This window comes from Protopterus annectens, chromosome 14.part0, assembly GCF_019279795.1.
Source record: "Protopterus annectens isolate FY-2018-M chromosome 14.part0, PAN1.0, whole genome shotgun sequence".
In the NCBI taxonomy this organism is placed as follows: domain Eukaryota; kingdom Metazoa; phylum Chordata; order Ceratodontiformes; family Protopteridae; genus Protopterus; species Protopterus annectens.
The window spans coordinates 537,846,706-537,860,081 of NC_056748.1; the positions used below are offsets into that span (position 1 = coordinate 537,846,706).

General features: G+C 34.9%; 1 protein-coding gene across 1 annotated transcript in view; it reads left to right on the forward strand.

The window, feature by feature from the left end:
• Window positions 1–13,376, forward strand: part of SFTPD (surfactant protein D) — a 362,436-nt gene that overhangs the window by 32,608 nt on the left and 316,452 nt on the right. The window contains exon 2 of the mRNA XM_044056287.1: window positions 8,728–8,913. Coding sequence (XP_043912222.1) covers window positions 8,751–8,913 — 163 coding nt within the window. The 5' untranslated portion in view covers window positions 8,728–8,750. The remainder of the gene's footprint in view (window positions 1–8,727; window positions 8,914–13,376) is intronic.

A 13,376-nucleotide genomic window follows, 5' to 3' on the forward strand; every position in this document is an offset into this window, starting at 1 on the left:
TCACTGTGGAGATTAACTGCTCCAAAGGTTAAAAGGTTGTTTACCTGCTGCGAAATTATGGGCCAAACAGGGGTAGAAATTGAGTTAGAGTAGCCTGATGGCAATACATTCTGAAGTTCTTTCACTGTACTCATTTGAAATTAGCTATCACACCCTTGCCATTCTTGACCATTGTGACCATTGTTGTTTGATGCTTCACCGAAATGAGAGTGCCATATTCAAGCTCAGCAACTGTTGGTTTTGTTGTCTGACTTAATTTGTAACACAGATAAAAGATTTTATTAACAAGGTGGAGTTTCCTATTTGTGCTACCTGGTGTAGATAATAGTGATGTCTGAATGTAAGGGAGAACTTCAACATTATCCCCACATATCAAGAACAGTTCATTTACTTGAGTACATTTTCATTATGTCACTAAATTGCCCATCTTTTAGAAACTTTCTTGAGCCTTAAAGAGATATCAGACAGTAAGGCTTTGACCTCACATAGGTCAACAAGTAAGAGACACCTGCTGAGCCAATAACTTAGTCGCTTAAACCCCTTTTGTAAATCCTTTTGGAACTCCAGAGAGGTAGCAAAGCTAAGGTAATTAGCATACATAACCTTATGCATATCAGCGAAGGTCAGGGAGGTAGTGGTGACATTTGATGATTATCCCTACAATACCTCATTTGAATTAGTTAATTAATCTGTTATTTGTTAAGAGTTGGTGGACTGATGCAAGGAGACTGTTTTCAGCCATGACTTATGCACTGGTCAAGGCTGACTGCAGAGTAAATGAATGTTGTGGACATACAGATAAACATAATGCATTCAGTACCACATGGATACATTACAGTGTGTATACATGAATAGTAGTAGCAGCATACTATAACATAATCACATCAGTCACCTCCATCAGTTAACAACTTGCATAGTATGTGTAATAAGTATGTGGTCTGGTAGTTTGGCACAGAGGCATCTATTATGTAACAATTAAGGAAATGTATGATTTCCAGGCATAATTTCATTTGCTAAAATTTATTTTTAATGCTATCATCTACTACATAAAACTTGAACTTCATCAGGAAATCTGAAAGATCTCAAAATCTTAACTTCAGTAGACTTTTAATAAAGAAAACCTAATTTAAACTAGGGGGTGGTTAGCATTTAATTCTAATTATCACAAAAGTTATTTTTCCTCTAATAGAGAATCAAAATCACCATCCCTCTGACTGAATGTAGCATAGTCCAATACTGAAAAATAAATTTTTTAAAACTTCTGCAATTTATAGTATGCCTATATAAAGCACTATTAATAACTTTCAAAACAATTGTATATTGATGTTCATAAATTCTTTTAAATAAAACTAAAATGATTTCCAACATAAAAACAGTTGCAGACAATAAGGAAAGTAAAGATACATAGATGACATATTTGCTCTGCAATTAAACTGAGCTTTCACAGGTATTATTAACATATAGCCCTGAATACTAATTGAATCATCTTTGGCTATGTACCTGCAGTATTTGCATAAACCACATTTGTACATCTCAGCTGATTTATGCATTAACATGTGTTTCTTCATCTCAAGTTTGTTAGATCTTTCCAGAACTGAATTTAAGTTTGTGGCTGTTTTGTTGGAAATGTAGGTTCTGTTTCTATAATTTTAATTAATTCAGTATTGCCTATAAAAATTCTCCAGTTATATTATATTATATTTTTATAGTGTTAGTATCAATACTGTGACTTATAACCACAGTCTGCTTAAGTTAAGACCTTTGAGATAACATTTTATAAAATGTTTTTGTTTTTTAAGAAATGTTTATGTGACTGACAGTCACATGATGAGTGACATGATAATTTCAAATCATCTATATATTCTTGTTTGATTTGTATAAGAATTACTGATGATGTTAATTTTTTATGTAGTGGATGAAAGTGATAAAATAAAATTTAATAAATGAGTTAAGTCTGGTATATCATAGTTAGATTCGTTGCTTGCTTTATACCAATCTTCATGCTGAAGTCTTTGTTGGTTTCGCACAGAGCACTATGGCTATGGAGGCTATGAGTTGCTAACAAGCTTCATTCTCTAGTCCATGATTTGAGTCTTTCAGTCTCCATTAGCCTGGGTTATGACTTTGAGCAAATAACTTAACCAGATAGTGCTACCTTGTTACCCACAAAAGAGGTTTTTGAGTAGTGAAATTTCTTTTTTTAACGTGTTATAAAGTGCAGTGAACTGGCATTAATAGCAATCCTAATAGAAGTAATTCTATATCAGTGCCTAATGCATCTGTAGTTATACTAATGTATCAGCACATCAGTACTAAGTCAAGTACATATGTTTTAATCATAATAAATCTGTAGCAATCCCACTACATTTGTAGTAATCCCATAGAGTCAGTGTATCAGTACTAATCCTAATACAGATGTAGTAATCCTAACATATCAATGCATCAGTACTAATTCTAGTACAGATGTTTCAATCTTAATACAGCTGTAGTAATCCTACTACATCTGTAGTAATCCTGATAAGTCAGTGCATCAGTACTAATTCTACTACAGATGTTTTAATCCTAATATATCTGTATTAATCCTACATCTATAGTAATCCTAACATTCACTGCATTTGTACTAATTCTAGTACAGATGTTTTAACCATGATACATCTGTAGTAACCCTACAACATCTATAGTAATCCTAACAAGTCAGTGCAGCAGTACTAATTCTAGTACAGATGTTTTAATCCTAATACATCTGTAGCAATCCTACATCTATAGTAATCATAACATGTCACTGCATTAGTACTAATTTTAGTACAGATGTTTTAATCTTAATACATCTGTAGTAACCCTGCAACATCTATAGTAATCCTAACATGTCACTGCATCAGTACTAATTATAGTACAGATGTTTTAATCCTAAAACATCTGTAGCAATCCTAACATAGTGCATCAGTACTAATTATAGTACAGATGTAGTGATCTTACTACATTGAAAAAAGTAGCAAATCATAATATGTCAGTGTGTGAATAACAATCTTAATGCAGATGTACTAATCCTGATATATCAGTATTAACTCCATACAGATGTAATAAATCCTAATACATCATCAATAATCCTAATATATTAGTACTATCATAATACCTCTGCCATCTTACTATAGATGTGGTAATCCTAATACAGCATAAGTAATTCCAATAGAAATGTTGTAATCCCAATACATTATTAGCAATCTAGTATATATCAGTTTGTCAATAGTAATTTAATACACATTGAGTAATCTTTACACATCAGTAGCAATTCTAATACAGAAATAGTAATCCAAATGCAAAATAAGCAGTCCTTGCACATATTTAGTATTCTTACAATATCATCCGAAGCAATTATAATATAGATAAAGTAATTCTAACACTTCAGTAGTAATAAGACAGAATATATGTGTGTGAAGGAGAGGGATGATAGAGGAATGGTGAGGATGCAGGAAGTAGAGGTGGCAAAGGTGGATGAGTTTAAGTACTTGGGATCAACAATTCAGAGTAATGGTGAGTGTGGAAGAAAGGTGAATAAGAGAGTACAGGCAGGATGGAGTGGGTGGAGAAGAGTGTCAGGAGTGATTTGTGACAGACGAGTACCAGTAAGAGTGAAAGGGAAGGTCTACAAGAGCGTAGTGAGACCAGCTATGTTATATGGGTTGGAGACAGTGGCACTGACAAAAAGGCAGGAGTCAGAGCTTGATGTGGCAGAGCTGAAGATGCTAAGATTTGTACTGGGTGTGACGAGGATGGACAGGATTAGGAATAAGTATATTAGAGGGTCAGCCCAGGTCGGAAGGTTTGGAGACAAAGCCAGAGAAGCAAGATTATGTTGGTTTGGACATGTGCTGAGGAGGGATGCAGAGTATATTGTGAAAAAGATGCTAAGGATGAAGCTGCCAGGTAACAGGAAAAGAGGAAGGCCTAAGAAAAGGTTTATGGATGTGGTGAGAGAGGACATGCAGGTGGTTGGTGTGACAGAGCAAGATGCAGAGGACAGGAAGAAATGGAAATAGTTGATCTGCTGTGGCAACCCCTAACGGGAGCAGCTGAAAGAAGAAGAAGAAGAAGTAGTAATGCTATAACATGTTGTAATCCTGATTCATCACTAAGAATTATATGCCATCAGCACATCAGTAGCAGTTTTAATATAGATGTAATAGTCTTAATGCAGAACTGGTAATTTGAATGCAGATATAGTAATCCGATGCATCTTTGGGAATCATAAGAAGTCATTAGTAATCCTTATTAATACTAACACCAGTAATCATACATATTTCTTTAAACTGATTTACTGTCTTTGCTTAGTATATGACATATCACTGTAGTACAGCAATAACCTTGTAATGAAAAGTGGCAGCATAATGAATGGTTAGTAACGTGCATGTTTTAAGGTGGATGTTGTGTACGTCTACAGGTGATTCTGTCTCTTCAGTGTAGACCTCATAAGTCTGCAGAGAAGTGCATTTGTCATATTCCTTAGAATGTTTATGCTTATGTGAATTATAATTTGCATAAAAATATTTTATAAATATGTCTGCTGCTCAAACATATCTATATCTAACAGTTAAATGGCAAAAATGAAGTCCCAGTCAAAACAACTTTGGAGCAAGAAATAAAACCTTTTAATTTATTTGGTGAGCACTTTCATGGCAGGTTGGCTCTTCATCAGACCATAAAAACACAATACAATACAACATTTCATATTGGTTAAAACACATCTAACAAATTCAATAAAACAATTAGTGAAACAAATCACATGATCTCAAAGCTGGTTTTAAAGGAACCACGTCATTTAATACAGACTTTTTATCTGCCTGCAATGTTAAAATCCATCGCATCTCTGCACGTTCCATTCTATTGACCATGTCTCTCCCACTTAAGTCATCAACAATTAAATATAAAGCAATAAACTTAAATGAATGTGTAGCCCATTCATATTCACATGTCTTGTTAAAGCAATTGTGAGTTTATTTTTGCATATGTAACACACGTTGCAAAATATGGTCCTTTAAAAGCAGTTGGTCTTCCCTACATAAAAACACTGACAGGCTGTGCAGGATGCAAGATAGACTAACTCTGTGCTTCTGCAAACAGCACAGATCCTCAATGTGTAGCAAGTACCTGTATCTGGATGAATAAACCAGGAAGAAGAACTAACATACTTACAAGCACTGCAGAAGCACATGGAAAAGTACCTGCATGTTCTATCATTAACATCTCAGTCTGACATCGCTTATAGCATAATTGCCTTTTCAGTGATTTTGTATTCTTAAAACAAAGTTTGGGTTCTGAACCCATAATGCACTTCAAACTTTCATCAGCCATCAGAATGTGCCAATTCTTGTTAATAGCCTCACATGCTAAATGTATATCACTAGAATAGGTCAAGGAGACCCTGTTAGCGGTACAGCCTTTATCGGCCACTAAATCAGAATGACCATCAGAGCCTTCTATTGTAGAGAAATAAGGTTTTGCAGTGCTGGTCCTAGTATAGTGCACCTCACTCATAATTTTGCTAACATCATGCTTAGAGTAACCTCTCTAAAAAAATCATTACTTATTTCTTGAAAAGTTGATTGAAAACACTGTTAATTTTTATTCAGCCAAGAGATTCATACAAATTGGCTCTTAACCACATTGTTAGATACATATTTCGAATGCATACTGAAGCAATGCAATAAATTATTCCTTTTACAGGGTTTTTTTGAAAATGCGAGTGATAATCCAACCCTCAACAATTTTTTCTAAATTTATATCAAGGAAATCAATACTACTTTGAGAATAGTTAACAGTAAATTTCAAGAAGGTAGTGGTTTCTTCAAAATAATGAACAAACTCTAGTAAATGTGATATATAGCCCATTCAGAGTAAGAAAATGTCATCCGCAAAATGTTTATAAAATTTAATACATTATAAGAACTCATTGCCAGCAAATACCTTAGTCAACTCCCAGCATGCCAATACCATATTGGCATAACTATTGGCACAGACAGCGCCCATAGCGATGCCTAACTTTTGAAGATAAAGTTTGTCTTCAAAAATGAAAACATTGTCTTCAAGAATTAATTCTAACACTAAACAAATCAATTCATTTTGTGTATTAGAATAAGTACTATTGTGAGTAAGGAACAAAGTAACATATTCTATACATACTTAATTTGGAATGACAGTAAAAAGAGAGCAGGAATCAAGTGTAACTAAAAGACAGTCCATAAATCCATTCATCTCTCTACTGCATTTTGAAATGGCACAAAGAAAATCTTTAGTGTCCTTCAAAACTGAGGATGCTCTGTTTAAAAAAAAGGCATAAGCTTCTTCACATATATAGATAATGTCTCTGACAACCAGCCATGACCCGAGACAATAGGTCTCATTGGTAGCTTAATGGGATCTTTATGTATCTTTGGGAGACCATATAAAACCAGCACTAATGTTGTTCAACTAATAAATACCTATATAAATCATAAGAAAACAATCCACTCATTAGAAAGTCATGCAACATAGAGTAAACATGTCAAATTAGCTTATTCAAATTTGACTCTTGTATTGTAATGTATGTTTCTTCATCAGAAAGCATATTAAACATATTTTTTAGATAAAAATCTTTGCCCATTATGAAGATTGCTCCACCTTTGTCAGCTGGGGGCATTTGTATTGACTGAAGGTCATTCAATTGTTTCAAAACTAGGCGTTCACCACCAGACAGATTATAAAATTTACTTGCATGTGGCGTTGATAAAGAACTTACAACATCCACTTCACATGTCTTAAGAAAGGCTTCTAGTAAGGGATGTAATGTTGGAACAAGCATGCTAAGTTTCTTACAATTAGAGTCTAGTGTCACATTAGGGAAAATGGATTTAAGCATCACACTTCTGGAAAACAATTTCAATTCAAGTATAACATCACACAAGTTGGAATGAGTAGCTGGTATATAAGATAGACCTTTTTAAAATAGTGTAGTTTGGTCATTAGTTAGACAAAATGAGATAATATTATGAATCATTGACTTTTTTTGTTGTTCTTCCATGTAAGCACATCCAGAGATGGTTGGGCTCAATCAAGTGAAGCACTGCGTCACTTCCTACCTCAACTGAGAGTCCGCCCTATTCTGAAAGTCTCTTCCATTCTCAATAGAACAGGTAGACTTAGAAAAAAATGAGGCTGCTGAAGATGTAACAGCAGTGTATGATTTCTTCTGGACATAAGGTACAGCTTCAAATAACATTTTATTCTTTCTCCAGTACAATTTTATTGCTAGCGTTCTTTTCAAGGACAAAAGGCATTGGTGCAGTTGAAGTAGCCTTCATATAAGTAAATGATCCCTCACCACATTCATTAGAATTTAATTGCTTATTAACAGGTTCATTATCTACTCATGAAGTACTAACTCATGGTCCAGCTCTTGGCCATGAAAAAATATTACCAGCTTTAAAGTAATTATAATCAAGTTTGATTTACTTACATTTCTGACTCTGTAGCCATAACTCATACATTGAGATATTAATGTACACTCCATCTATTTCCAGCTGATATATATCTAAAGTGTATTTCATTTGCAAAGTCTGTTATAACAAACTAACTTCATGAAAGATTGATTTTTCAGAAGGTTTAAAAAACTTGATCAGTAATTTCATATAACTGTAGCTTAAATCCAAATTAAGCATCGGCCACTTCTTGAAAAGCTCAGGTGGGTGCTGCAGTGCTTGTAAGTATGTTAGTTCTTCTACCTGGTTTATTTATCTGAATGCAGGTACTTGCTACACATTGCGGTTCTGTGATGATTGCAGAAGCACAGCTTTAGTGTATCCTGTGTCTTGTACAGCCTGTCAGTGTTTTTATATAGGGAAGAGCAACTGCTCTTTGAAAGAGCATATTTTGCAGCACATGTATGATATATGCAAAAAGAAACTCACAAATGCATTAGTGAAACATATGGATGTGAATGGGGTTACACATTTCTTTAAGTTTATTGTTTGATAATTAATTGTTGGTGATTTAAGAGGGGGAGACATATTCAACAGAATGGAGCATGCAGAGATGCGATGGATTTTAATATTGCAGGCAGATAAAAAGTCTGTATTAAATTATGTGTTTCCTTTAAAATTGGTTTTGAGATCACATGATTTGTTTCACTAATTGCTTTATTGGACTTGTTAGAGGTGATTTAACCAGTTGTATTTTATTGTGTTTTTATGATCTGATGAAGTGCCAGCTTGGTGTGAAAACGCTTTCCAAGTAAATTAAAACGTTTTATTTCTTGCTCCAAAGCTGGGTTGAATGGGACTTTATTTTTTTGCCATTTTACTTTTATTTGGTGGGCTTGTCTTTACCCGCATAGGTGATCTTTTTGCAGCTATGTCTAAGAGTTGATTGTTCAGGATTCTCTTATACTGCATGTTGTTTCTGCTTTATAACCTCAATAAACCTACTGATAGAGCAAAAGACAAAGGTGCAAGAGAATGTAAGCTATCAGGTATGAATATCATGTCGTGGAATGCATACACTGATTTAAAAATCCAGAGGGGTATACAAGGAATACATATCTGCTCCACAGAACAAAGTCTGATTTAAATGTGTTTAACAAAGTGTAGTTTGTGTTATGCAAAAACTATCTTTGGAAGTCTGAATTTCTTTAAGAAGAAAAATGTTGATGGCAGTAAAATCCATGTTTTCACTGACTCTGGCCTCTGTTTCTTGAAGACTCCCAGTTTGCTGCAGGGACCATGCTTCTGCATCCATTCAGTGTTTTTGCAGCTGTGATGATGCTAATGACAGCTTTCTGTCAGTCTCCTGCAAACCAACCAACATGCATTGCAGTTCAGGGGATACCAGGAATACCGGGATTACCAGGAAGAGATGGACCTAAAGGTGACAAGGGAGATGCAGGTACAGTAAGATGAAGAAAGTTCTACTGCGAACATCACATTACAGATTATTTTAGAGTACCTAGCTGCAGCTGACGTCATGCTAGCATGTATGTATTTATTTACTATGTGTTTGTTGACCAGATGAGTGTGTTTAACTAAAGAACCCTTTTCAATCACAACTCAGGTATGCATCAAGGTGACAGATACATAATGTGCAAGTGTATTCTTCACAACTTGTTTGCATATACTGTAGTGTACTACGTTTTGTTTGTATGCATCATATTTACAATGCAGAAATGAAATGGAGCACAGAGAACAAAGAAATATGTATAATTGTATTGTTGTGTCATAATGCTTGTATTCCAGTAGGACAGCTTGTAGATCCCCTAAGGCACAGCCATATACCAAAGCCATTCTAGTAATGGGCATTAATAATTGGGAAAATTAGGCAATGAATGGCTAGAGGGTGGCCACGGTGATGCACCTGTTAGCATTACCACCTCAAGCCAAGAGGTTCTCCGCTTCGATCCTCAGCTGGGGTGCCTTCTGTGCGGAGTCTGCATATCCTCCCTGTGGTCGCGTGGGTTTCCTCCAAGTGCTCCAATTTCCTCCCACATCCCAAAGACATGCTGTAGGTGGATTGGACACTCTAAACTGGCCCTAGGCATGAGTGCGTGTGCCTTCTGTGGAAGGTTGGGTGCCTGGCTGGCAACTCAACACTGTAAAACTCCGCTGCCAATCATGAGTGGACAGATGATCTGCTGTGGTGACCCCTAACTGGGAAAAGCCGAAAGAAGAAGAAGAAAGGAATGAATGGCTAGGTTTAACAAGGCTGTAGGGCTGTTAGCCTAGTAATCTCCTACAGTCTTATGATCCTATGATATATTTACAGATTCACAAAAACATTAGTATATATATATATATATATATATATATATATATATATATATATATATATATATGTGTATGTGTGTGTGTGTTACTCAAAGAAACTTCAGTTTTATTTGAATTTATATTGTATTTATCACTGTTTTTAACTGTTTTGTAGGTAGAAAGGGATAGCTTGTTAACAAGATTTACTTTGATTCATATTTTATTGTTTTACCTTTAATTTCACTGTTGGTTGTTAGAAAGGGAGAGGTTTTAGACAGGCAACCTTTAGCTACCCCAAGGGGCCTAGACAGCTAACAACCATCAGAGATGCATCAAATGTTGCTGTCTGTGAACTGTTTTTGACCTGGCAAAAATACTGCCTAGTGTTTGTCAAATATTGCAAAATATCTGCTGCAAAAATTATTTTCCTTGATCTTGACAAATCCACACCATCTTGTCTGAACACATGTCCAAAACTAGGCTTGGACATTTCCATGTTTTAAAACAGGACATTTTTTCCATGTAGGTATTTACCCAAAACATCTTTTCATTCACAGTGACCTGACTATCCTTTCTATAGGTGATTTGTGAAAAATATGTCCTAACACCAGTAAAAATTATACTATCTAAGAGGGCTGTCAGTTCCCTACTAACAGTTAGAGAATCATTGCAGATGACATCATTTGTACCAACATGAATTAAAACAGATCCATACTTCCTTACATTAAGGCATTCCAATGCTTGTCTCACATCTTCTATTTTTGTTCCTAGCAAGCATAAAACTATTCAATGTTCATTATCTTCTCTGCAAATATAAGTCTCTGTTCCTCTAATAATTGAATCTCCAATTTCAGGAATATCTTTGCTGGCCAGCTCTGAAGAATCTTCAGCTTCTGATACAGTAATATCTGCTCTATCAATTCTTACGAAGGGTAGATCGTCATCACTATTAGTCTTATTAATCCCACTGTTTTCATTGTGTATTAAATTCTCATCCAGCTGGTATTGTAAATCCGCAGCTGGAGCCATGTAGTCAACGTCTGTCTTTCTCCTCTTTTTTCTTATAGAAGTGTTCTTCAATCCTTCCACGTTCAGTATTGATTTCTTCCTTTTCACCTGCCCCTTGCCTCTTTTCCTACCTTCTCTGTTGGAAGAATTATGCCTTTTTCAGTAGAATGAAGGTTTTCTGATAGAAAAATATCACCATTCTCTGTAACCCGTGTGTTACATAACAAAGCAGTGCCCTTTTTACTACATATTCTCTTTCCTTTACAGTCATTAGTTAGTTTCTTTTTCTTCCTTGTTATTTGTTGTGAATTTCTTCCTTTCTTTCTTTTTTTGTTTCCTTCTAAACAAACTGGATCCTCAGATTGCTGAATACTGGCATCCAGAATTCCAGAGTTGTCAGCGGCATCATCTTGTTTCATAGGGGTTGAATGACCTTTGCAGACAATAGATGCATCATTTCCTAAATGTGTTCTATTTGTTCTATGCCTAACATCAGTCCAGTCATTAATATATAAAACAACAGTTCTCCAAGCCATGCCAATTTCACAAGTGCAATCATCATCATTAAGTCTAGATTTACTTCTAACAATGGTAAGCAAATCATCCAGCTTTTGACACGAGGAACACAGATCACCAGTGTTATCAGCTGCTACCTTTAAATATGCATAGCATTTATTACACTGTACAAGATATTTGTGCATTAACAAGGTATTAATTGCATACTCATTTAAGGAATCCATATTCAGTTTCAAATTAATAAAATATTGTAAGGAAAAGACTAATCAAAAACAGTAACCACAGAATTCAAAGGGAACTTAAATTAACTTCAATGACAAAATAAATCACATCAGCAAATAAATAATAAATTAAGTACAGTAGAGTTCTTCTGACCATACAATTTCTCAAGCCAGACAAAACTTGCAAGTCCTATACAAGCAGTAGCTTCTGTTCACTATCGCTTACAGTCACACTTCTTTTTAACAGTAAAGATCAATAAATCACAAACCAAGATAAGATTGTTTAGATATGCTCAGGATTTTCCTCTCTGCATTCTGTGTGAATTATTAGCTGTCTATGCCATTGGGGTGGCTAGATCTTGCCTGTCTAAAACCTCTCCCTTTCTAACAACCAACAATGAAATTAAAGGTAAAACAACAAAATATGAATAAAAGTAAATCTTGTTAACAAGTTACCCCTTCCTACCTACAAACAGTTGAAAGCAGTGATAACTAATACAATATAAATTAAAATAAAACTTCTCTTACCAGTAAACTCCACAGTAAATAACAAATCAAGGTAGAATTGCTTAGATATGCTCAGGATTTTCTTCTCTGCAGTCTACAAAAAAATAAAAAAATGTTTAACATCAAGATACAAGCATACGACATCAGGGCCATATATTTCCATAAGAACAAGATATCTGATTAAGGTGAGAGACAAAAAATATAAGAAATGGAAGAGAGGTCAAACTACAACTTTGAAAACTGAAATAAACAATCTGGACAAACAGATTAAACATAGTGTGAGACACATTGTGAACATTTGAAGAAAATTTATATAAAGATATTGAGCATAATAGGAAACCTTTTTATCAATACATACATTGTGGAAGGAGTAAAGACACACAAACTAATAAACTATGCGCAGGTTCTAAAATTTATTCTTAGATGCAACAGATTATAGATATATTTACAAAATCTTAAGCAAAACTGTTTGGCTCTACAAAAGGGGTGATAAGTTGTCCTAATGACATCCAGGTAACCCCAGATACTGGTATCAATTTATATTATATTGGAAAAGAACTGTGCAAACTGGTTCCAAACAAAAAACATGGAGGAGTTGGAATTAGTAACAATGACTTGAGAGCACTTCAGCAAGAACCTATGGTACCATTATATTTATTATTCATTAGGTCATATGAATATGGGGAGTTTCCTCAAGATTGGAGACATGCACTTATTAAACTTGTCTTGAAGGGAAAGGGCAGTAGGACAAACCCATAGTCATATAGACCTTTAAAGTCTACTTTCATGTTGTGGAAAAATAATGGAGAAGGTAATATCGGATGAGTCATTGTCAGAACTGGATAGGCTGGGACTTGAAACCATATATCAGCATGCATATATTGAAAACAGATCTATTACCACCTGTAACATGATGTTCTATAACAATATAATAACAGTTATGAATGAAAAATTGTGCTGTGATGTGATTTATACAGATTTAACTTCAGCATTTGACAGTGTCATACACAAAACATTGACCAATAAATTAGTACAACTAGGTATTGATGTACTCTTTATAAGTTGGGTAGTTGCATGGCTGACAAATAGGACATGGCAAGTATCACAGAGAAACTGGACAGGTGTAATCCTTGGTTACAGTCAGGGTGTCCCACATGGCTCTGTCCTAGTCCCTTACTTGTTTAGATTGTATCTTTCCTACCTAGCTTTTTCATTTCAGGTGTTGTACTGTCGATATGCAGATGACCTGAAACTGGTTAAACTAGTTACATTCGTTACACATAAGGCATGTCTGCAAAATAACTTGACTAAATTGACCATTTGGGCACAGGAGAATAATATGCTGATAAATACATCA